The sequence below is a fragment of the Ambystoma mexicanum genome, chromosome 12 (assembly GCF_040938575.1).
Source record: "Ambystoma mexicanum isolate Mex_15411 chromosome 12, UKY_AmexF1_1, whole genome shotgun sequence".
In the NCBI taxonomy this organism is placed as follows: Eukaryota; Metazoa; Chordata; class Amphibia; order Caudata; family Ambystomatidae; genus Ambystoma; species Ambystoma mexicanum.
In genome coordinates, this window is record NC_090936.1 from 352,575,740 (window position 1) to 352,601,158 (window position 25,419).

Here is a 25,419-nt window from a genome sequence, read left to right on the forward strand (position 1 = left end):
CTGTTAGGGAGAATTCTCTTATAAGGCTAATTTCCCAAACCTAGTGAATCCCCCAGCAGCTTTGCTGGATTTTTGGGGTTTGTTTTTTCTCCTGCTAAGAGTGAGACTCTTTTTACTCCCACTCTTAGGCATGATTTGAGGTATATCTTTGACTTGTTATGTGCTTATGGGCTATGGGGTTCCTTCTTACTCCATAGGGTATCATCTGTTTTTCTGTATGTGTGGTACACAGCACCCTCAGTGCAGTACCACAGGGGTGTCACAGTGACCCCCAAACATAGATTCCATAACCTGGGATTGACTACTGTCTCCCAGGGCATGTAAAGTCACCATTGGCTTTACTAGTCCAAAATTGTGAACAGAACCAGTACAAACCAACATATTGTGGAAGTACTGGTAAGGGGTAATTCGATTGCCCCAGGGTCTGTTTTCGAGGGGGCACTGTCCCGTCCCCCCTCGTCGAGTTTCTGGCTGGTGGCAGTGGTTACCACGCAAAATATTCCTTCAGAATATTCTCTATGGGATTTTCCCATTAATTCTAAACTCACCACTTTTTGGTGCAATGTTAAAGATACCGCCGCTTTATTTATTTAATATTAAATCCACAGTTGGGTCTTTTTGCCAGAACTTAGTTCCAAAATGGCGTTTGTGTCCATCTCTGTAACTCTGACCAAGGTCGAGCCCTTTGTTCCACTATTTTGGCGGGCTTCTCCACAGAAGCCCTCCAAATGGTGCCACTCTGTCAGGGTTCCATAGGATGGGTGGAGGGGGGATTTGGCACGCTGGACTGAGTTGCCGTAGCAACTCAAGTCGCACTCTTCTCGAATTGGCCCAGTGGTGAGCCGCCCGGCTCACCACTTAGCATGTGTGATTGACAGCTAGGCTGATGAATGGGGGTTTTTCTGCATAATAGCAGGGCCTTTGGGACTGGAACTTCAGAAGTCGCCACAGGACCTAAGAATCCGAAGAGGGACGAAGCTCAGCCATCTGCAACGACGACACCACCGGTGAAGCCCTGCTGCAGCTACCTCACCACTTTCCTGACGACAAGATAAGATCTTCTGCTGGACGAGTCTTCTTCCTCTGAGCTGGTGGGACCAACCAGTTCACCCTTTCCGCCTTCCAAAGACGGCCCTTGGTCGAATCGCCTGTGCCAAGCACCCCGGCGGCCGGATAGCCAAGCTCACCACTTTTGACCGCGAATAAAAGGACCGCACCTTTTAATCGGGAACTCCATGGCTGGTTTCATCCCTGTGCAGTGCAACGACACCATTTTTCCTCCTCGACAAGATCTTCTCCTCCCCTGGTCGGAACCACGAACCTCAACCATTGCCAGGAACAACTGCCCCCGCTGGAGCTTCCTTTCTCTTAAGGTCCTGTGTCCTGCCTGGCCTCCCCTTTCTACAGAGTGCTAAAGGTGACCCTTAAATCCTTGGCTTCTAAACTGGATTGGCTCCATGCCTTCTAACTATATCTTTTGACTCACCCCAACCTCTTTTGAACACTCTGCAAAGACTTTCAGTGCACTTTAAACCGTGTGATCCTGGGCACATTTCGCTTTGTTCCATTTAAAGTGGGCCTGACCTATGAACTTTGGCTCTACAGTATAACCTACCTTTCTCCCCTTGCTCTGAACTCTTAAAAGTGTTGGGAACTGTTTTATTCTTATGCTCTGCCTTCTTCTCTACCTTTAACTACACTATTGGAGTGCCATCTGGGTTAAGCGCTCACTTCTGTCTTAACAAATAGTTGTGCTTTAACCCTGACTTGTCCGATAGTTATCAAGGGAGGTGTGTATACTTACCTGACTGTGTTTTAGATTACTTTTCATTGAGAGTGCTAGTGTATTACCTAAAGTGTGTTTTAAATAAATAACTATATACTTTTTATACAAAGCTCTGGTCAGTGTTTGTTTGCTCAACTGTGTTTTGGCCCTATTGTGTATACTCTGCATACTGCCCTGCTCTTCTTGAGAGAAGTCTGACTGCTCAGCCACAGCGACTAGGTAAATCTGGGTGGTGCAGACTGCTACCAATTGGGTTTACTGCTGCTCCTGTAGTCTTAATCTTTTTGCAGTGTTCCCCAACCGAACTGCACAGGATTCTGCCTAACAATGGCGGCGTGCTGCTACGATGAGTAGCGCTGAAGGTGTGTGAGAGCGCGATGCGCGATGCACCCCTTTCGTATTTGCATTGAACTGAGTTCTTTTTCTGTGTCTTTTAGGTGCCTCGACATTTTCAGCGCGGATGCCGGTTATGAAGAACAAATGCGGTGGGTAAGCGCGATATGCTGCGCCTCTAGATGTTTCCACGCTAACCTGGAGTGTCTTTTCCCTTTTGCAGATGGATGAGAAGTTCCAGAGACCCCAGAGCGGCTGGGATTCAGGTAAGCGTTTGAAGCTCGTACAGTATTTAAAAATAAGCGAAGATTTGCCGAATGCTTACAAATGCCTTTTTTTCTGTTCTTTTCCCTTTTCCTTAGGAAGCGGCGTGCCGGGATGGGAATGACACCACCGAAGATGCCCGCAGAACAGAAGGAGCGATGAATGATCGGCAGAAGCACCGCAAGGTAAGGCTGTTCCTAACGGTGTTCTTGTTCTTGCAGAAGCTGAGCACAGAAGAAAGATGCAGGCCTACTGGAGACCGATCCAAACACGGTGAGTGTTACGCTGCAGGTGCAGAAAACGCAAAGCGTGTTTCTCAGCCTGGGTGTGGCTTAAATAGTCTCTGGGTATCCCAGGTGTGTCTGGGCTGAACCACACCCAAAAGACTAGACCACACATGCAATTCTGGGAACCGAAATATGTGGGGGCATCCATCTTGTCCCCATCAATGCCCTACACGTCCAATCCCCAATGTTATCCTATCGGAGTGAGTGAGTCTGGTGCCACAAGCGCCAAGTCTGACTCCAAGTGGGTCTTTGGAGGGATGGAGAGGCCCTCGAGGGCCATGTAGGTGATTGTGGCCTGGCTCCAGCCTGACATCTTGGAGGGCTGGGGACATGAGGGGCAGGAATCATGACAGGTGGGTTGCTTATGGGTTTAAGAATCAGTGTGTAACCTTGCCACTTACAAAATATCTACACTTTGTTAAACTGAGGGTTAGTTGTGTACTAGATAACTACATTACAAACAATGGAATCTATTGCAAATGGTAAACTAACTAGGATGAGCTTAGAGGCTCTCCAGAGTGCTTGTGAAGCCAGGGAGTTAGACTGTGAGGAGAAGTCTAGGGCTGAGCTGATAGCTACCCTGGTGGACTACCAGACTGATTGTGAAGCTCTTGAAGGGGGGAATGCAACCATTGAGGACCCTGCCCCTTGGGCTGCTGTTGAATCTGGTTCTGGGAGTGCCACCACTCCTACTGCCTCTATTTCCAAACCCAGCACTGCTTTTCAGGGGGAAGCCCTGAAGATTGAACTTTTAAAATTGGAGCTTCAACAGGAACAGATAACCTTTCAATATAAAAAGTTGGAAACAGAAGCTGAATTGAAGAAAGATGAGTTGGCGCAACAAGTGAATCTCAAAGGTAGGGACACTGAGCACCAGAAGATTCCGCTCGAGAGAGCTAGAGTGGAGACTTCAGGTAAACCAGTTGAGAGTGTCAGTTCCCCAGCCACTAAGTTTATGAAAGATTTGGTTGGTGTGTATGTGAAGGGTTCTGATATCCTCCAATGGATTGAAGCATTTGAGATGGCTTGAGGAATCCATGATGTTAATAAAAGAGATTGGGCTAAGTGTTAGTTAAGCAGAGTGTGGAGGAAAGGGGCCAGTATGAGTGTATGAAGTCTGCTTTGATTGCCAAGTTTGGCAAGACACCTACCCAATACATTAAAAGGTCCAGGGAATTTAAGAAAAAAGAGAATGTGTCTTGGATTGACTGGTTGAGTACTGCACACATGAACATGATGGGGTTGATTAATGGACACAAGGTGAAAACCTTTGTTGAATTGTCCCACCTTTTGTATTTTGAGCATTTTTCTGAACCCTGTTCATCAGAGCTGCGTCAGTATGTTGCTGACCAGAACATTTTAGATCCCTTTAAGCTGGCCAGGCTGGCTGACTAAGGACTCCGGTGGGAAGGACGAGGACAAAGAAAAGGGGACCTTTCAGAAGGCTGATGAGTCCCAGAAGCAATCACTGTCGGGTAAACCAACACCTTCCTCTCCTAAGACCCAAAAATCTAGTGGGGATAAGTCCAAAGTGGGAAGGAGTAAGAGTAGTGGTCCACCTGCTGCAAAGCAGGCGCTCAGTGGTTCCAGTACCGTACCCCACATTCCTGGAACTTGCTGGGACTGTGGTGCTCTGGATCACAAGAAGGGCGACCCCAAGTGTAAAGGTAAGGCACTTGGAGTCCAGGCTGTCTGCCTGACCTACCCTTACCCCATGTCTGAGGTGGAGGCCACTGTCCTCCCCTCCTCTACAGGAATCACATCCAGTGCTCCTGTAGAGCTTTCCCTAGTGTACCTTGGGGCCTGGGACCAGTATGCAGAAGTACTGGTTACAATCCCACAGAACACCCGTAGGGTTTTGAGAAGTGTCCTCCTGAATGTCCAGCCTTCTACTGGCTTGAGAGACACTGGAGCAAGCATGCCAGTGGTGGACAGGACCCTGCTCAAGCCATAGGACTATGTAGTGAATGTAACAGGAATCCAGGAAGTAAGTAGTGCAAGTATCAAACAGACAGACGGTGACTGCCGCTGCCAGATAGACAGAAGAATGCACTAGTACAGCGGTTCAAGAGCGACCCCACAAGCAACAGCTCACGAGCGAGGCAGTAAGGTAAGTAGAAAAGGATAGCGGCGATGTTCCAGGAACAAGCCGAAAACACAGAAGGTTCAGCAGGGCAACCCAGGGACGGCACTACCAGGAGAGGGCAAGGAAGGAAAACACAAAGAAGCGCCGAGCACGACAACCATACCGAGCGTTGAGACGCACCGACCACATGTCTCAGCGGCGCTTAAATGATGACATTGTCAACAAGACCAAAGACTAGAGTGCCCTTGTTTCTTTGTGTGGCGGCCATGTTGGAAGTAAAAATGGACGCCGCCAAGCAGCGACGAATCATCCTGACAGAAAGAAATGGACGGTCACGTAGAATCATGACAGCAATCCCCCTCCGAAACCCAGCCCCTCTGGGTTTGCCTGGATGAATCTGATGAAATCGATTAACCAATCGGGGGCATGAACATTGTCCTTGGGTTCCCAGGTTCGCTCGCTAGGAGGATACCACTTCCACTCAACTAGATATTGCAGATGGCCTCTTCGGTATCTTGAATCGCATATCCTCGACACCTCCTATTCAAGCTGGTTGCCCTTGATAACCGGAGGGGGTCGTATCTGGGTTCTTGTAGATGGATGATAGGGTTTCAGCAAGGAAGAGTGGAAGACAGGATGGATTCTCTTCCATGACCTGGGGAGTCGTAGTCGCAAGGTCACAGGATTGAGGATCTTGATGAAGGGACCATAAAAACGTGGCAACAATTTGTTTGTTCTTAGATGTCTGGGTAGATATCGAGCTGCTAACCACACCTTGCCCCCAAGGGAGTAGGCGGGTGCAGGTCAGAGTTTGGTATCTGCAAATCTCTTGATATCCGTGCTGACCTTTAGTAAGTGTTCCTTGACATTTTTGTGTACTGTTGTCAGGTCAGTTATCCATGCATCCACGGAAGGAACCAGATTGGGATAAGGCAAAACTGTGGGAAGGACCGATGGGTGATATCCTAAATTGCAGAAAAAAGGACTTGTCCTTGTTGTTGAATGTTCAGAATTGTTATAGGCAAACTCAGCCCCTGGTAGTAGAATCGACCAGTCATCCAGGACCTAGGAGGAGAAGCACTAAAGGTATTGTTCAAGAGTTTGGTTCATCCTTTCAGTTATTCCGTTGGTCTGGGGATGATAACCAGACGACAGAGCTCTTTTGATTCCAGCAGACAGCATAAATGTTCCCAGAACCTGGATGTGTATTGAGGACCTCGATCCGATATGATCTTAGAGGGTAGACCATGCAGTCTGAAGATCTCCTTAACAAAAACTCTGGCCATGTCGCTGGCAGATGGTAGTTTTTTCAGTGGCGTGAAATGAGCCATGTGCGAAAAAAGATCGATCGTGACCATGATGGTAGTGTGACCCTGGGATGGTGGAAGATCCACGATGAAATCAGTGGCTATTGCTTTCCAAGGATGTGATGGACGCTCCTGTTGTAGAAGGAGTCCAGCTGGTCTTTGGTTGTCACATTTGTTCTGCTTGCAGGTAGCACATGTTTCAATATAGGACTCGACATCCCAATGCATCCTTGGCCACCAAAACTGTGGTTGAAGGGTCCGAAATGTGGACTTAATACCTCGATGTCCTGAGAAGAAGGAGTCATGACAAAGACGTAGTATCTTTTCTCTGAGATTCGGTGTAGGGACCACCAAGGCAGTGTCTTAAAAGAGCAGACCATCCTTGGATGTCAGAGTCCATGGGTTGTTACTAGTGTATTCTTTCCATAGATCTGAAGGTTGGGTCTCGGTTCCAATCTCGTCCAGAAGTGTTCCAGTTTGAGAAATGAATATTTTGTCAGGAAACATCCTGGGAAGAGGTAATGGCTCATCAAGTATGTAATCTTGACGCCTGGATAGGGCATCTGCGAGTGTATTTGCTGAGACTTGAATGTATGATATCCGAAACTGAAATTGAGCAAAGAAGTAGGCCCAGCGGGCCTGTCGACTGTTTCTACACTCCAGGGACTGTAGTACTTGTAAGTTCCTGTGGTCGGTTCACACTTGGATAGGATATCTTGGCCCTAGAAGAAGATGTTGCCAATCTATGAAAGCCTGACGGATGTGTGTTTCGCTGATGCTTAATGTCCTGGAGAGGTATGCAATGGGGTGTTCTAATTTGTCTTCTTGTCCTTGTTTTAAGACTGCTCCTATGACATAATCAGAGATCTGTCTCAACCAGGAAGTGTTTAGTGACATCTGGTTGTCGTAGAACTGGTTCTTCTGTGAATCTTTTCTTTAGATCATTGAAGGCTGTCTCTTGAGCTGTGGTCCAGATGTAGGGCACATCCTTCTTTAATAGGGCTATGATTGGCTGGACGAGCAAGGAGAAATTTGGTATGAATTTCCTGTAGAAGTTTGCCAATCCCAAGAATGACTATTTGTTTCACCGAAGAAGGAGTAGGCAATGATGTAATGGCTGAGACTTTGGAGTGGTCCATAGCTATGCCTTGTGGATTTAAAAAGAATCCCAGATATCATGCAGTGGTTACATGGAAGATGCATTTCTCAGGTTTGGCCAATAGATGATGCTCCAAAACCAAAGTCACATGTTCTTGATGCAAAGCTGGATCTCTTGAGTATACCAGGATGTCATCCAGATAAACAATGACAAACAGGAACAGCATATCCGAAAAGACCCTGTCCATAAATCGCTGGAAGACAGCAGGGGCATTAGAAAGGCCGAAAGGCATGACCAGGTATTCAAAGTGTCCAAAGGGAGTCTGGAAGGCAGTCTTCCATTTATCATCGTTCCTTATGCAGATGAGATGGTAGGCTCCTCTTAAATTCAATTTGGTAAACATCACGGCACCCCTAAGGGCTTCCAGGATGTCTGAGATAAGGGGTAGAGGATACCGATCCTTTCTTGTGCATTGGTTAAGGCCTTTGTAGTCCAGGCATGGATGGAGTTCCTTGGTCTCTTTTTTAGGGACAAATAATAAAGATGCCCCTGCTGGGGATTTGGAAGGAGGGATTGTTCCATTAGCCAGGTTGATGTCTAGATATTCCCGAAGGGCTCTTTTCTGCGGTTCCGTTAGCACAAACATCTGTCCACAGGGTACGACTGCATCCTTATCGGTTTCAATGGCACAATCTTCTGGTCTGTGGGGGGGCAAGGACTACACGATGGCTGTAGAAAAAATATCAGAGAAGGACTGATAAGCCTCTGGAACCTGGTTGATGTTGAAAACCATGATTTGCTGTTTCTTGGGTTGATCGTTCTCGGATTTAACCTCTTGCTGAGCTGATTGGGTAAGACAATGTGTGAGGCAATATTCTGATGCCAGGAATAGGGATCGTGCTTCCCAGTTAATATATGGGTTATGGCGTTGTAACCAGGGCATTCCCAGGGCCACTGGATAGTGAGCAGCTCTTAAGATGTCACAACTCACTCTTTCCTGATGGTTGTTGATGGATAGCAGGAGTTCTGCTGTTTGCGGAGTAATGGGTCCAGAAGAAAGGGGACGACTGTCAATTCCTTCCACGGCCTGCACCAATTCTTTGGACTCTCGGGGTATCCGATGATGGGTAGACCTTTGTTCATCCAGGAAAATGCACATGGCACCACAGTCAACCAATGCTAGGACCGGGTGAGCCACTCACGTGGCCGAAGCCAGGGTCACTTGAAGGATAACCAGGGTGGAACCTTGAGACGGCCCCAGTGATGCGGAGAAAAAGGAGCGATCATTGTTCTCCCGAAGCTGGGCTCCATTCACGATCGTCTTGATGGGGCTATAGGACAGTTCCTGACAAGGTGTTTGTCAGAGGCGCAGTACATGCATAGTCCACTGTTGATTCTTCGAGTTGTTTCTTCCGGAGTCAGAGGTCCTCTCAGAGCCCCCAACTGCATTGGTTCTGCTTCTGTCTGTGCTGCTTGAGGAGCTTCTCTAGGGCTGGGATAGACTGGCAAAAGTCTTGACTGAGCAGTACGACTCTGTCTTTTCTCGGCCTTCCTTTCCTAAAGACGCAAGTCTATTTGCAAGGACAGATCCTGGACGAGCCACTCTGGCCAATTCATCTTTCACCTCGTCATTGAGTCCTTTTCTGACCAAGGTAAAGCAAGCCTCGGGTGACCAGTCTGCTTCTTTAGATAACTGCTTGAATCGGGTTACGTATGTCAACATATCCTGGTTGCTTTTCTGGAACTCAAGCAGCTTCTCCTGGGCCGAGAATACCTGATCTGGACGATCAAACATGGCCGTGAATGCCTGGACGAATTCATCATAGTTGTCTAACAAGGGGTCCCTAGCAGCTACCAGTGGCATAGCCCATGCTAGAGCGTTTCCAGCAAGATGCAATACGATAAAGCCAACCTTAGCCCTGTTTGTTGAAAAGTAGTATGGTTTGAAGGTGAAGCATGGAAGTTCTTGCTCTAGCACTCTAAATCAATGTTGCACAGGATTTATCAGCCGCTCACACTCACCGGCTCCCGTTTGAAGACTTTCCTTTCTATTGCGCTTGCCACAAACATTGTTAAATGCCTCTAGGGGTTCTTCCTCTACCCCTCAGGCACTCCAGCACTATCAGAGTGCCCCAGGAGGGCAAGCACTCCTCTTAATTGGGGAAAGAATGGCCACTGATCTAGCCTCCTTCCTCTTCCCCGCCTTTGTCCCAAGGAGCTCCAGCTCCTAAGCCACAACTGCCAGGACCAACAGCCTTCCTAGTCCCCAGGGTGTGGGCACTTTCCAGGCTGCTGCACTGCACACAGCTGCTCCCCTCAGAGTCTCGCCTCCTTTCAGCTTCTCTTCTGGCTTTACGACCACATCTGCTTATGTCACTTCCAGGACTGCTACTGCTGTTGCTGCTTTCTCCCTCCTTTTATACACCTCTGACTGGTTAATGGATTGCAGGTGGGTATACTTAGTTTCAATAGCCAGATCTTGCCTAGCCTTTTTATTGGGGCATCTCCATTGAGTATGCTGGTGTGTCTCTGTTTGCTTCTTCTTAGTCCTAGTACCATAGTGGTGTTTCACATAGGAAGTCTGTATTCCTCCTGACTCTCTCTTCTTAGTCACAGTACTATCATGGTGTGTCCTATGGGAGTCATGCATTATAAATTATAAGTTACTCACCATAGTGACTAACATACTCTTAGTCCTTAGTCCCCTTTCCTCCATACTGCATGGGCGTCACTTCCTAGTGATGGGAGATAAAACCTTTTACACCAGAAAAAACCTTCTTCCCTTTTAAATTTAGAGGCGCGCGGGGGGTGGTCCTAGGAGCATGTACTACCCTGACTCCGCCCACCGGCGCCACACCGCAGTCCCCATTGACGCATCGACAATATTTACCATTGCCTAATGACACCAGTATTATTAGAGGGGAGGATGCTGGGATGTATGGAGGAAAGAGGACTAAGGACTAAGAGTATACGATGAGTAACTTATAATTACTCTTACGTCTTGTCCCCTTTCCTCCATACTGCATGGGCGATTACAACTGAATGTAGCCCAAGGGTGGAGAGGAGACCCCCCTTAAGCAAATAAATTCCTAAGAACTGCCTGTCCGAAGACCGCGTCTGACTTGGAGCCGGAGCCTAAACAGTAATGCTTACAGAACGCCGAAGGGGTGGCCCAGGTGGCCGCCCTACTTATGACTTGCCACAGAACCTGCTGCTGGAATGCGAAAGCCGTGGCCTTGGCTCTGACCGTGTGAGCATGCATGTTAGCTGGCAGAGGCTTGTGCTGCCCCTCATAGGCCTCTTTGATGGCCGCAACCATCCATCGTGGAATAGATGCCTTGGATTCTTGATACCCAGGTCTGCAGCCCCCAAAGGTGACAAAAAGTGCTCCTGGCTTGCGGAAGCCATTGGTCCTGTCCAGATACAATTTCAGAGCATACCTGACATCCAGACAGTGCAAGACTCTCTGAGCCTCGTCCTTGGGGTCAGTGAAAAACATAGGTAAGACTATTTCCTTGTTTAGATGGAAAGCGCAGGGTACCTTAGGTAGCGACGCCTGGTGAGTCCGCAGGACCACCTTATCCTTGTGGAAAGTGGTATAGGGTTCTGATGCCACCATAGCCTGGATCTCGCTGACTCTACGGGCAGAGGTGAGTCCCACCAACAAAGTTGTCTTAATAGTGACCAGCCTGATTTCAGTGGACGCCTTTGGCTCGAAGGGTTTGTGCGCCAAGGCGCCCAACACCACATTGAGGTCCCACATGGGGTGTGGCTTCTTGATGGGAGGGTAGAGCCTGGACAAGCCCGCCAGATGTTTCTTGACTATTGGGTTGGAAGAGGAGAAGACCTCCTCCTGCGAATTTCTGTAGACCCCTATGCTTGCCAAATAGGTGCGACATGTGTCCACCTGCACGCCAGAGTGCACCAGGTATGCCGAAAAGGAGATCACATCATCCAGAGTGCACCTAAGGGGGTCGATCTCCTTAGAGTCTGCCCAATGACAGAACCTAGTCCATTTACTCCTGTATTGGCTCCTGGTAGCCTTAATCCTGGCGCCCCTAATGATCTCCAGGTTAGCCTGGGATAGGCTCAGGTGCCTGAGTGTGACCTGCTCAGGAACCACGCTGCAAGGGCTAACTTCTGTAGAGCGGGGTGAATGATCCTGCTCCTCTGCTGGGACAGGAGATGGGCTGGACCCATCGGAAGGTGAATGGGCGGTCTGTCTGTGAGGCTGAGCAGTTCGGAGAACCACGTTCTCGCCAGCCACCATGGCGCTATCAGAATGATGCTGAGGTGACAAGCCTCCTTTATCTTGCGGATTACCCTGTGGACAAGGGGTGTGGGAGGAAAGGTGTAGGCCGTCATGCCGTATCTGTAATGCGTCACCCAGGGAGCCGGGGCCCTGCCCCTGCCAAGACGCGAACTGATGGTACTTCCTGTTCTTCCAGGAGGCAAACAGATCCACCTGAGGGTGCCCCCATCTGCTGAAGACCTCCAGCAGCACCTGGTCGTTCAATTGCCATTCGTAATTGTCTGCCCCAAGTCTGCTGAGTCTGTCTGCTTCCAAGTTGGCCTCCCCCGGGAGGTGGACGGCCATGAGGTAGATGTTGTTCTCCAGGGCCCACTGCCACATGCTGACCGCTAGACTACAAAGCAGAGGTAACCTGGTACCCCGTGCTTGTTGACATAGTACATGCTGGTGGAGTTGTCATCTGGATGAGGATGGTCTTGCTCCCAATTAGCGGAAGGAAAGCTCTGAGGGCTAGCCAGATGGCCTGGAGTTCCAGCCAGTTGATGTGTGACTCCTTCTCCTGCCGGCTCCAAAATCCATGGATTCGGTGGCTGTCCAGAGTGGCTCCCCAGCCTCTAGGAAGGAGTCTGTAGTGATGGTGACCTGCAGAGATGGCTGCCGGAAGGGCTTGCCCATCCGCAGGTTGCAGTCCCTGGACCACCAAGTGAGTTCCAAGTGGAGAGACTGCGGTGTGCTGACCAGCACCGCTTGGGAGCCCCTCTCCTGATTCCATGAGGCTGCGAAATGCAGCTGTAATCTCCTCATCCTGAATCTCGTGTGTGGCATGGCCAGGAGGACCGTTGCCATGATACCCAGTAAGTGTTGGTAACACCAGGCCGAGGTCACTGTTCTGGTAAGGAAGTGTGTAGTGGCCCTCTTGATAATCTTGTCATCCGAGGGAAAGACCTTCTCGGAGTTTGTATCCCAGATGAGGCCCAGGAAGGAGAGGCTCTGCATGGGCTGCAGCAGAGACTTCTTGAGGTTGATAGTAAACCCCAGATTGTGAGGTGTGCTCATAACTACGGAGGAAGTGTGTGTAACTAGCATCGGAGATCTCACCTTGAGGAGCAAGCCACTAGGTATTGGTAGACATGGTGGCCCTGGGCCCTGAGGAGGGCTGCCACTGCATTCATGAGTCTGGTAAATACCATGGGGCTGAGTTGAGGCCAAAGGGTAGCACCTTGTACTGGAAATGGCAGCCCATGATCCTGAGGCGTAGGAAGGAGCGATGTGGCTGCCAAATTGGGACGTGTAGGTAGGCGTCCTTCAGATCCAGGGAGTACATCCAGTCTCCCTTGTCTAGTGTCTCTCCAATGAGTGCTGGCGTAACCATCTTGAATTTCTGAAGAGGGAGGGAGAGGTTGAGGGTGGATAGGTCCAACACAACTCTCAGGACAGCCTGGTTCTTCTTTTGTATGGCAAAAATCCAGGAATAGAAGCCTAATCCTCTCTGGGAGGATGGGACCTCTTCCACTGCCTGGCACGACAAGCGACCGGATCTCCACCAACTGAGTTGCCGTCCCAATCTGTGGAAGTGGAGGGGAGGAGGGAGGAGAGGGAGGTATCGGTAGGCAGTACACCGTGGATACTACAGAAAGTATCCACGGGTCCACAAAGTTCTGGCACCAAAATTGCACATGAGAGGCAAGCCTTCCCCCCATCGGAGAAACGTGGACCCGAAGGTACATGTCATGCTTTTTTTTCCTTCCAAGGCTGCTGCTGAGGAGGGGGATTGGAAGAAGACCTTGCCTCCCCCTTTTTGTTGCTTGTGCCAGTGCTGACTCGGCGAGCGATCAGGCTGCCGCGACCTCTGTCCCTGGAAGCACCGGAACTTGCCAAATAACCGCCCCCTGTTGGAGCGTTGATGCGACTGGGTGTACGCATTGGCTGTGGCCTTCGTTAGGATAAAGACTTCGCAGTTTACAAGATGTGCTTCTTTTTATCTAATTCCTCGTCAGTGGTAGAGTGAAAGAGGTCACTACATTCGAATGGAAAGTCCAATATGCGTTCCTGGACGTCAGGGTTAAACTCAGTAGCCCGAAGCTAGGCTGCCCTTCTCATGCCCGTGGCGATGCAGATGGCCCGGCCAGAGGTATTGATGTGGGCCAGGGTGGACTCCATGATGTCCTGCACAACCAGCTTGGCTTCTCCTAGACCCGTCTTGAAGCGTGCCTGGCTCTACACCGGAAGTTCTGGAAAGAAGTCTGCTCTTTCCCGCCAAAGCCTCTGGTTAGCGGCGTCCAGCATGGCATCCGCGTTGGCCTGATGAAGGTGCAGCGAGGCGTTAGAGTACAGTTTCTTCCCGTACGCCTCCAAGATCTTCTCCTCCTTGCCTAGCAGCACTGAGGACGAGGTGGCCGAGGACAACTGAGGCTTAGAGTAGAGTAACGCTGCAGCGATCACTGAAGAGTGCGGTTGATGGTGCGCCGACAAAAAGAGTGTAATCCCCTCCATCTGTCGATACTTGGCATCGTGGTGCCGATTGACAGGTTGGGCTGAGTGTGGCTTGAGCCACCTATTCTTAGCCAGAGCCACGACATCCTTCTGCATCGGGATACCTGTCTTGGTAGGGGGCCTTAGGGTGAGGACATCTGCCAAGACCCCCTCCTCGGGCTGCTCGACCTCGGGTTGAGGGAGGCCCATATATTCTGTCAGACCTGCAAGCCTGTCGTGGAAGGCCTTGGCTGACAATGGCGTGTCAGGGTCCTCCTCCTCGTCTGTATCCACCAGAGTGTCCGGCTGGTCCGGAGCGGGTGGAGGAGTGCTGGGTGCCGTGGGCTGAGGTGTGGGGACCAGAGGCTGCTGCGGAGGCTGTTGTACAGCCGCCTGCACTGGGGAGGCAGGGGAGCCAGAATCAAAGGAGCTGGCAAGGACAGCGGGGGCTGCGCTGGGACCTGTGGTGCCGGAGCCATGGGAGGAATGACTATAGGCGCCAGTGGACTGACCGGAGGGAACAAGTCCCTGACTGCTTCGCTCAGGATGGCCCCCATCTGTGGGGTTCGCATGAGGGGCAGGAACCTTTAGAAGAACCTGTCTTCGGAGGCTGAAGAGGTGGCAGGAGATATTGACGAAGTGGCTGGGGGCTTCTGGCGCCAGAGCACGCTCTGCAGGGGGAACCTGCCCTGCGTTGCTGATGAATAAACTGTAGTCGGTTGCCAGTTATATGGTTGAAAACAAAAGGATCGAAAGCCTTTTGATCAACAGTAAAATGACCGAAAAAAAGAGTTTTTTTTAATGGGGGAGGGGCGTTCCCCCAACCCCCTGTTTTCTTTATTAAAAACATTTTTTTACCAACCCAAACTAAAATATATATATAAATAAATAAATAAATACATTCAACCTTTTTTTTTCCGATCATTTGACTGTCGATCAAATGGTCATTCGATCCTTTGTTTTTGACCATTTGACTGGACACCACTGTAGGCCACGTACCTCATTGACACCAGTCCCACCTTGAAACTCGTTCTTCCGCCTGCTCCATTACTAGGAGTGGCATCGGACGAGCAGCCATTTTGTCTGGCGCGGCGGGCATTTTGTCGATCTGTGTGCCTCGTGCCGAAGTCGTGGTGCTTGGCTCCCTGGGCCCAGCCTCCTCCAAGATTCTTGGTGGTGGAGCATGAGGCCTACCCTGCACCTCAGGCCAAGGCCTGGTAGGCGTATTGCCCTCAGTAGAGTCGCCGGTAGTGCTGTGCGCAGGCGCCCCCTCTGACATAATGCCGGTACAATGGCGTAGCCCCTCAGGTGAACAACCGGTAAAAGAACCCTGCGGTCTATCAGCACCGCTTCCGGAAGGATCTGATGAGACCGGTAGCTGGACTAGCATCGGTATGTGTGCCGGTGCGAGAAACTGAGAGGTTCCTCCCGCTCTGGCGTTTTCTCGGAAAGGAGTCGCCCTTACGGGGTGCGATGGAAAATAGCGGCCGTCCCTTGGGCCTCGATCGCTGACTGACTAAGTCCTTCAAGTCCTCTGGAGGCGACCTTTGGAAGAGCTCCCTCCATCTAGCTAGCCTGTTCTTTAGTGCGCGTGGAGTCAATGTGTCGCACGCTGTACAACCTTCCCAGCCGTGGTCGGGGCCAAGGCAGCGGAGGCAAAGAGTGTGGGATCGGATGTAGGGAAGAGCCCTTCGCAGGCTGGACACTTGGTGAAGCCAGCTGAAGTTGACATGCGCCGTAAGAGGACCATGATGCCGGAGGACCAAGTACCTGAATGACAAAAAGAAGACAAAAAGAATCCGGGGAAGAGCGCATTGAATTACATGGCCGAAGCCAAACCCAGGAGCGTCTGTACAATCGGCCCATTCCCGTCGACGCGGAAAAGGGGACAGAGGTGTGGCGGTGGTGGGCAGAGTCAGGGTAGCGCATGCTCCCAGTGCCGCGCCCCGCGTGCCTCTAAATTTAAAGGGGAAGAAGGTTTTTTCTGGTGAAAAAGGTTCAGTCTCCTGTCCCTAGGAAGGGACGCCCATGCAGTATGTAGGAAAGGGGACGGGACGTAAGAGTATTATAATTATATAATTGTTCTTTTATCCTCCCAGCCTCTATGAGTCTTCTTCCTTGTCCCAGTACTTGGTATAATCTAAGGGGGAAGAACTTTATAAGATGAAGTCCCTTTTGATTCTGGTTGTTCTTTCCTCACTCTCCTGTAGGAACGGGGTTTGGTAAGAGAAGTAGGTGGTATCTCCGTTTGCCTTTTCCTGACCTAAGTTTCCTGTAGGTTGGAAGAAAGGGACAAAGGACAGGATTGACAATAGCCAATGAAGGCTAAAGGAGGGTAGGGTAAGTTGGTAAAAGGAAAGGGGGATACCATGCCTCGCCCTTGGGCGTCCCCTCTCCAATCCCCAAGAACTCCCTACTCAGGTGATCGTCCCTTGCTTGTCCGCCCCCAGGGTCGGGATCCAAATGCGATGGCCCTTCCCTGGACCCCCGAACAAAGGATGCCAGGGGAGTAAATTTGAGGCCGCCCCCCGGTTTCTCACACAAGTTACTTAATTGAAACAATGCAACTTTGTGTTAAAGTCGAATTTCCTTGGTTTTCCTTTGAACTGTGAAGAAACCCTTGTTTGTATCTGGAGAAGTGGAGATCACCCAGTCCATGACAAGAGACATTCTTTATACTGTAATCAGGTTATATGTTGTACATTTGTTGAAATGAGTTGCCATATTATACCTTTTTGTTTTGATTGTTGTCTAAGTGTGAGGGTTAGCGATCCCTTGGCTACAGTGTACCCTTTTAGTTTACTGTAGGAAGGGAAATCCACATTAGAGTATGAATAGTGTAAGGAAGGCATGGTATCAAACGGTAAGACAGGCACAAGTGATCACAGTTCAAGGGTATTCATTAAACTTGAATCGGGTTTGAAAGACACCTATCTAATCCTAAATCTAAAGATGGGAGCAAGCGACGACCATCAAATAATAATAATGCAGTCCTAGTGGTGACTTGTCAAAATAAAAGGGCCTATTCTAATAAACCTCTTGCCAATCCTTACTTCTAAATACAAATAGTGTGGGAAACAATGTTATGCAAAAGAAAAGCGTTCAAGAAATGATATGTCAGGATATTCAAGCTGTTGGTTTACCTTCCCCATGTTTTCAGAACGGGACAAGGCGGCACACTCGAGCTTAGCACAGTCTCTGGCTTCTCTAGCACGAGGGTGGAATTCAAAAGTTCAACATCATGGCCTTCTGTGCCAAAGTCTCTTTGCCATTCAAAGTCTCTTTTCAGAGGGCCTGATGCAACTCGACAAACATCAAAGTTGCTTTCGTCTTAGGATTTCACAGGTCTAAATTCTCAGGGGATTTTCTGTTCATCCCGGGTCCTCCTCCACTGGGCTCAGACCCACTTTAACACAAAACCTTCTTGGGCGATATTCGCTTCACCCTGTGTCCCCCTACGCCAGGCTCAATCCCCCTTTAATTCAACACCTTCTTGGGTGATTTTCGCTTCACCCCGGATGCCCCTCCGCCGGGCTCAGACCCACTTTAATACAAAGCCTTCTTGGGTGATTTTCACTTCACCCTGTGTCCCGCTCCGCCGGGCTCAAACCCACTTTAACACATTGCTTTCAGTCGATCTCCCTCTGCCGGGCTCAGACCAACTTTATTCTACTTTGCCACAAACCTTCTTTACTGTATCAACATCGAAGACTTTAGATTGACCTGTTGCAAGACCACTTTGATTCACAATTCTCTACAACTTTTTTACTTTTCAGCTGGATACCTTACAGAGACCTTCGATTAAGCACACACGCTGTGACAGACTACTCGGTCAAAAGGTATTGTACCTTGGTTTCAAAATTCAATCACTCATCAGCAGTTCAACTTTACTTGCATCTTTTATCACATGTTTTTCAAACAATGTTCGTTTCAGCACTCGCCATACAATGTTGCCGCTTGAAACCTTGGCTGCAACACAGACCAGTCTTATGTCGGTGTCCCCAAATCACCGGATGTGTTGATTTCACTGACGCTGCTTTGTTTTTGGAGCAAGGACAGTACCACCGCGGCTGGTGATTCTCCCTACCTTGATTATTGACGTGGGAGGGCCCCGGGTAACTCTGACACACAATGCAGGATTCTTCAGCCTGTTATCCTCGTCTTATTCTTTCTAATCTCGAGGGTTCAGGTCAAGGGAACTTCCCTCCTTGCGATCCCCTTCTGTTTTACCGACTTTCGTCTCTGTTTAAACTGCCATCTTGGAACTGCTGTTTCCTCGTGTGTTTTGCCTTGCTCAGAGTGTGCTCCCGAGTGTGCTCTCGTGCCTTTAATCTGCGTGGGAAAGCTTAATGGAAGTCAGGTGTGTGTGTGATGGTCAGTAATTGCCAGACCATTGTATTGGGACACATCAGATAAACGGCTCAGTGTTAGTTTGTTTTCTCTCATGGCAGGCTGTTTGTGAGAACGTGTTTGTGTTTTAAATGGGGAGGAGGGAAGAGTTCCTAAATATCCTTCTTGGTAGGATGGGGTAAAGGTGTTATAGGGAAGGGGATACCGCGTCTCAAGATCTGGTGTACAACTCCCACTCCCCGAAGACCCCTCACCCAGGTGATCCTCCCACACTGGTCCACCCCCAGGAACTTGATCCAAAAGCGATGGCCGTATCTTGACCACCTGGATGACAGATCTCCTGGGACTAGTGGGTGAGACATCTTCTGGTTTCTCACAATAGTGAAGTTTTTATTCAACCTGTTTTATTTATTAAAATGGCAGAACTTAAACACTCTTTACAAAATTGTCTGCCTCACATTTCTGACCCCTCACACTAGCGAGAGAATTGTTTTATGGAGCCAGAGCCAGGGTTCTTTGATAGTCAGGCAGGAGTCGCTGCTGTGCCCCTAGTGGCTGTTTTGAGATTTCAGAGACCAGCCTGCACCAGGATCAATTTCTAAACATAAAGTGTCTTTGAGAAGAAGCTGCACATTAGAGCCATCACATACTTCCCACAGTTTTGTACTATGCACCGCTTTTTTATCTCTGGTGACCAGAAACTTTCAAGGCTTGATAAACTGTGAGTATTTATGTTCTGTTATGCCACAAGCATTTTTCAACAGACAATGTTCTGGGAGCACCAGCTGCAGGGTGGTTATAACTTACCAAATATTTGCCATTGATTTCGGATACCACTCATTCTAGCCCATTGGCTTTTTCTCCTGCTATCATCATGATTACACTTTAAATCCTTTAAACATCCACCCCCCAAACACAGAGCCATTCATTATATCTTACCTCAAAGTTGTTTGAATATAGGCTAAGAAACCAAGACATGAAGTAATAATTAATTTATTAATTATGGGCTCCTAAATGGTTTTTCTGTCCACTGATAACTCATCATAAACTCTCAGATTATGATATTAGAACTGAATGTGTGCTTTTGACCACTCAACCTTGTTTAATTACAAGTGAGGCAGATCAGGTTAGAAGAGGTAATTATAAGACGTATACCAACACAAAACACAATTGGATGAAGGCTGACATACTAACCATTTTGTGATTTATTTTAAGCTAAACCAAGAGGCAAAACTGGTCTTTAAAGTTAACATGAACTTAGAACTCTTGATCGTATTTGCATTGCCGAATATCTTCAAACTTACCTGTAACTTCTCAATGATATTCCTGTAGTCCAAGGCTGGTCCTCCCAGTGGCTCTTTATAACGAGGACCTGAGCGTGCAGACAGCCTCCATCCCATAGCAGCTCTTTGGACCATGCTTGAATGGCTTTTCATGAAGAGGGTGTTCACCTGGCTGTCCAAATCAACTGGAATGGCTATGCCACGGTTCTTGGCTTCAAAGTAATGAAGGCAAATATGTCAGTCGTGGGTTCTGGCAAATTATTAGAAGAACACTCTTTACATTTTCTGGCAGATTTTGTATTTATTTATTGAACATTTGTATGTTGCCTATACAGCCAAAGGTGTTTCGAGGCGCCACAAGGCTGGGGGTGGGGGACAGAGGAGAAAAACAATACTGGTCCTACTAGGCCTTGTGACATTCGGATTGTGCAAGTACAGAAGAGGAAGTGCAAGGGGAGGAGGAGGGTCAGGGAAGAAGGATGGATAAGGGAGAGGGGAGGGGGAAGTGCCGGTGGGAGGGGGCCCAGGAACTGGGCAAGTGCTAAAGAGAGAGGGCAAGTGCCAGGGGAACAGGGGTGAGGGTCAACTAGTGCGAGGAAGGGGGTGGGCCAGACTCAGTAGGCTAGTCAGGGAGCGGTTTCGGAGGTCAAGTGCTGGTTATAGGGGTGCTGGTGGAGACTGGTCAACTAGGGCCTGGCCCCAGTAAGACTCATAAGGGACCAGTCAAATCGGCATGGGAGCATTAGCAAGGGAGGGGGAGAGGGAAGGAAGAGGAGAAAAGGAGGGTCTTGAGGAGCTTCCAGAAGTTAAGGAGATCCGGCTCAAGTGTGAAAGAGGCTGTTCCGGAGGGAGGCTTCTGCCGAAGAAAGAGATCTACCCCCCACTCTCCGCTTAGAAAAACGGCAAATCTGCAGACAGTTGGAGCTAGAGGACTGAAGGACACTAGCAGGGAGGTATTTAGGGAGAGAAAGTTGGATATAGCAAGGTCTAAGGCCCCAGAAATGTATAGTTACTCACTGTAGTGACTAACATACTCTTGGTCCATAGTCCCCTTTCGTCCATACGGTATGGGCGTCCCTCGCGACGGATGGGAGACGGAACCTTTTTCACCAGAAAAATCTTCTTCCCCTTTAAATTTAGAGGCGCGCAGTGGCGCGGCCCTGGGAGCATGTGCTCGCCTTACTGTGCCCACCGGCGCCACTCTTCAGTCCCCATTGATGCATCGACAATATGCAACATTGCCTAATGACACCAGTATTATATTAGGGGGGGGTGGTGGGACGTATGGAGGAAAGTGGACTATGCACTAAGAGTATGTTAGTCACTACAGTGAGTAACTATTAATTACTCTTATGTCCCGTCCCCTTTCCTCCATACTGTATGGGCGATTACAAGCCCCAGGGTGGAGAGAAGACTCTCCTTTAGTAAACAGGTTCCTCAGAACCGCCTGCCCAAAAGCCACGTCTGACCTAGAGGTGATGTCCAGACAGTAGTGCTTGCAAAAAGCCGAGGGGGTGGCCCATTTGGCCGCCCTACTGATGACCTGCCACGGCACATGGCGTTGGAAGGCAATAGCCGTGCTCTTGGCCCTGATAGAATGGGCATGCAGATTGGCCGGAACCGGCCTGTGTTGCCCCTCATAGGCCTCCTTGATGTCCGCGACCATCCACCTAGAGATGGAGGCCTTCTTCCCCTCCGAAGGTTACAAAAAGTTTATCTGACTTGCGGAAATCCTTGGTCCTGTCCAAGTAATACTTCAGAGCGCATCTGACATCGAGGCGATGCAAGACTCTCTGAAGTTCATCCTTGGGATCGGAGAAGAAGGTAGGTAGAACAATATCCTTGTTAAGGTGGAAGGTGGATGGGACCTTGGGTAAGAAAGCAGGATGCGTCCGGAGGGCCACCTTATCCTTGTGAAAAGTGGTGTAGCGCTCCGAGGCCACGAGGGCCTGGATCTCGCTGACCCTGCGAGCTGAGGTGTCTTTATAGTAACCAATCGGATGTCGGCGGATGCCATTGGCTCTAATGGTTTGTGGGCCAATGCGCAGAATACCACATTGAGGTCCCAGACTCGGTGAGGCCACTTTACGAGTCTGTGGAGGCCCGCCAGGTGATGTTTTTACCACAGGTTTAGAGGATGAAAAAAGACCCTCCTCTGAATTCCTGTAGGCCCCTGTTGCTGCCATGTAGGTGCAGCATGTGTCAACTTGAACTCCTGAGTGTGCGAGGTGCACCGAAAAGGAGAGATCATCATCCAAAGAGTACTTGAGCGGGTCAGTCTCCTTAGAGCCGGCTCAATGACAGAATCTAGACCATTTGCTCTTGTATTGGCTCCTGGTAGCTTTGCTTCTGGCACCCTGAATGATGTCCAGGTTAGCCAGCGACAGGTTCAACAGTTTTAGAGTGACTTGCTCAGGAACCTCGCTGCAAGGACTAGTTTGTGAGGTGCAGGGTGGAGAACCCTGCCGCCCTGCTGTGTCAGGAGCGGAGCTGGGCCCAGCGGTAGGTGAATGGGAGGCCTGTCCGATAGGCTGAGCAGCTCAGAGAACCATGGTCTCGCCAACCACCAGGGAGCTATCAGAATGATGCTCAGGTGACATGATTGCTTTATCCTGCAGATCACACTGTGGACCAGGGGGGTGGGCGGGAAGGCATATGCCCACATGTAGTTGCACTGTAGGTGGAATGCATCGCCCAGTGAGCCGGGGCTCTGCCCCTGCCAGGAGGCAAACTGCTGGTATTTCTTGTTGTCGTGGGAGGCAAAAAGATCCACTTGGGGATGCCCCATCTGAGGAAGATTTCCCCCAGTACCAGGTTGTTCAATTGCCACTTGTAATTGTCCGCCCTCAGTCTGCTGAGTCTGACCGCCTCGAGGTTGGACTCCCCCGGGAGGTGGACATCGATGAGGTAGATGTTGTTCTCCAGCGGCCATTCCCACATGCTGACCGCGAGGTTGCATAGGGGAGGGGATCTGGTACCCCCCTGCTTGTACACATAGTACATGCTGGTGGACTTGTCTGTCTGGATAAGTACTGTCTTGCCCTCTATGAGAGGGAGGAAGGCTTTGAGGGCCAGCAATATGGCCTTCAACTCTAGCCAGTTTTGTGGGACTCCTGCTTCTTCCGGGTCCAGACTCCATAGACACTGTGGTTGTCCAGAGTGGCTCACCAGCCCTTCAGGGAGGAGTCTGTTGTGAAAGTGACCCGAGGCAGAGGCTGCCGGAAGGGCTTGCCCCGCCGTAGGTTGAAGTCTGTGGACCACCAAAGGAGGCTATTAAGGAAACTAAGGCTGAAGATCTTCTTTGAATCAGATGAAGATCTGGAAACCCTTCAATCATTGGGGGAGACACTGGAAAGTCGACCGAAAAGTAACTTTGATCCACATATTCAGAACTCAATCTTGAATCTCTTTTAAAAAAATGTCCTCGCAGATTTAAAACGGATTAATTACCAGATAGGAACACCTTACAATGCCAAGAAATGTCAACTGGACTATGTGGAAGCATTAGCCAAAGATGAAGATCTAACCATAAAACCGTCTGACAAAGGTGGTGCCGTAGTGATAATGGATACTGGGGACTACATAAAAAAATGCTTAGAACTCCTTGATGACACCAAGACGTACACTAAATTGGATGGAGATCCAATCATGAGGATACGATTGCTTATTGAAACAACAGTGGAGGAAGCCCTTGACAATGAATGGATTAGCAGCAAAACAAGTGAATTTCTAATCAACCAACATCCGATCACACCAGTGTTCTATGGGCTGCCAAAGATTCACAAAAACCAGGATAATCCACCATTAAGACCCATAGTGGCCGGCACAGACAGCATATTTGATCCCTTATCTATATACATCGGCCGTTTACTACAACCATTGATCCAAGTCACTCCAACATACCTCAAAGATACCACGGATTTCATCAACTGTATCCAAGAGGTCAGAGCACTTAGTGATGACTGCATACTTTTCAGTTTGGATGTCTGCAGTCTGTACACGTCCATCCCGCACGAGGAAGGTATTCAATCTGTAGAATGGTTATTGCTTAATTCGCAAGCAACCAGAGGAGACCCACAATTCATCATGAACCTATTAAGTTTGATACTTAACAATAACTATTTCAGATTTCAAGGAAATTACTATCTGCAGGTCATGGGGACATCAATGGGGTCAGCAATGGCCCCAGTATACGCAAACACTTTTATGTATAGGTTTAAGCACACCCATGTGTTGGAGAATGTGGAGTGGTCGAGCAAGATATTAATGTGGAAGCGCTTCATTGATGATATTTTTGGGATCTGGTGTGGGACACAAGAGGAACTGATTTCTTTCCTAACTACTTGAATTCAACACACCACAGTATCAAATTTACAATGGAAATAGGGACACCTTCATTACACTTCCTGGATGTTTGTTTGGAAATAAAAAATAATCAGATCACCACTAATGTCTACCATAAACCAACAGATGTCAACAACTTACTACATTTCTCAAGCTTTCATCCCAAATCAATGTTGAGCAGTCTGCCCTACAGCCAAATTTTAAGGCTTAAGAGAATTATTTCTGACCCAGCAGGCCTTGATGTGGAATGCACGAGACTGATGGAAAAGTTTGAGAAGAGGGGTTATCCTCACACGATCTTGGATGAGGCAAAAAAGAGGTCATCTGTTCTAAGCAAGGAACAATTGCTGACCCCTAAAGTCAAGAACAAGGAGACGCCATTACTATATATCTCCAAATATTCTCGCCAAAGCTTTCAAATAGGAAGAGCAATCAAAAAACACTGGAGTGTCCTCCACAGTGATCCCCTCCTCCATAAATGATTCCCTAAATCCCCGATGATGGCCTTTAAAAGGGGTCAAAAAGAATACGAGAGGACGGTCTGTTACTAAAGAAAGGGATGAGTGAGCAACACATTCACAAGCACGCCTGATTAGGAGCAGTCACATTCACAAGCACGCCTGATTAGGAGCAGTATGTTAGCTGCACGGATCCAGCCTCTTGCTCATTGAGAGGTGAGCCTGTAAATTTTATTACTGCCACTCTTAATGTCTCCATTATTTTTCCAGAATTGTCACCAGAGTATTATAGACTAGAATAGTCATGTTTGGTAAAAATAACAGGTGAACGTAATTTGCCACTTTATATACGAACGTTAAAATCCAAATGAAAGATATCTGGGTTCTACCTGAGTAGAATCAGGCCTCTACTAGGATGGAGCTTGTCATAGAGAATTTTCATGTGAAATACATACAGTGTGTTATGTTTCTAAAAATAGAACTAGTCCACTTATCATATGTACTCTGTCTACATTTAGGTCTCCAACCTGGTAACAGGAGAGTCCTCCATCCCAGAATCATTTGATGAGTGACGCCCAATTTGCCAGGACAGATTTCTTTAACCAGTTCCTAGAAGGTATACTCACCTCTATCCCGACTTGATGCAATGCATGAATATAAGCATTACCCATACATGGAGAACATAGGTAATAAATATGCACTTCTACATTATAGATGCATATAACGCTGGATTGCATAGTGGTCACAACGGCAGTCTTTTGGGATTCGTTACTTAAAATTAGCCTCTGTGAAACACTAAAGATTATCCACTGAATATTTACTTACAAGTTCTAAGCATATTCTTTGAAATTAAGTTGATTTACTGTGATCCAGAGCTAATGCTTTTGCTTGAAATCAATTGTCCTGAACATAAAACTTATGTCCATTCATTTGCCAGTAAGTTGACATCTTTTTCATTTATTTTACTGTCTTACAGTTCATTCATTTTTGGGATGTTGATCCCGAAACGCGTCAGCCTTTTCATTGGAACTGTATATGTAGATGATTGATACTCATCTAAACAACATTTACTACCTGATATTTATTTTGTTCTCAGCA

The 25,419-nt window shown here is 48.6% G+C and overlaps 1 protein-coding gene across 9 annotated transcripts in view; it reads right to left on the reverse strand.

Moving 5' to 3' along the window:
* ITPR2 (inositol 1,4,5-trisphosphate receptor type 2) overlaps positions 1-25,419 on the reverse strand; it is a 4,412,221-nt gene that overhangs the window by 1,490,500 nt on the left and 2,896,302 nt on the right. For all 9 annotated transcript variants that reach the window (XM_069628470.1, XM_069628469.1, XM_069628465.1 and 6 more), the window contains one exon: positions 19,541-19,731. In XM_069628470.1, coding sequence (XP_069484571.1) covers positions 19,541-19,731 — 191 coding nt within the window. The remainder of the gene's footprint in view (positions 1-19,540; positions 19,732-25,419) is intronic.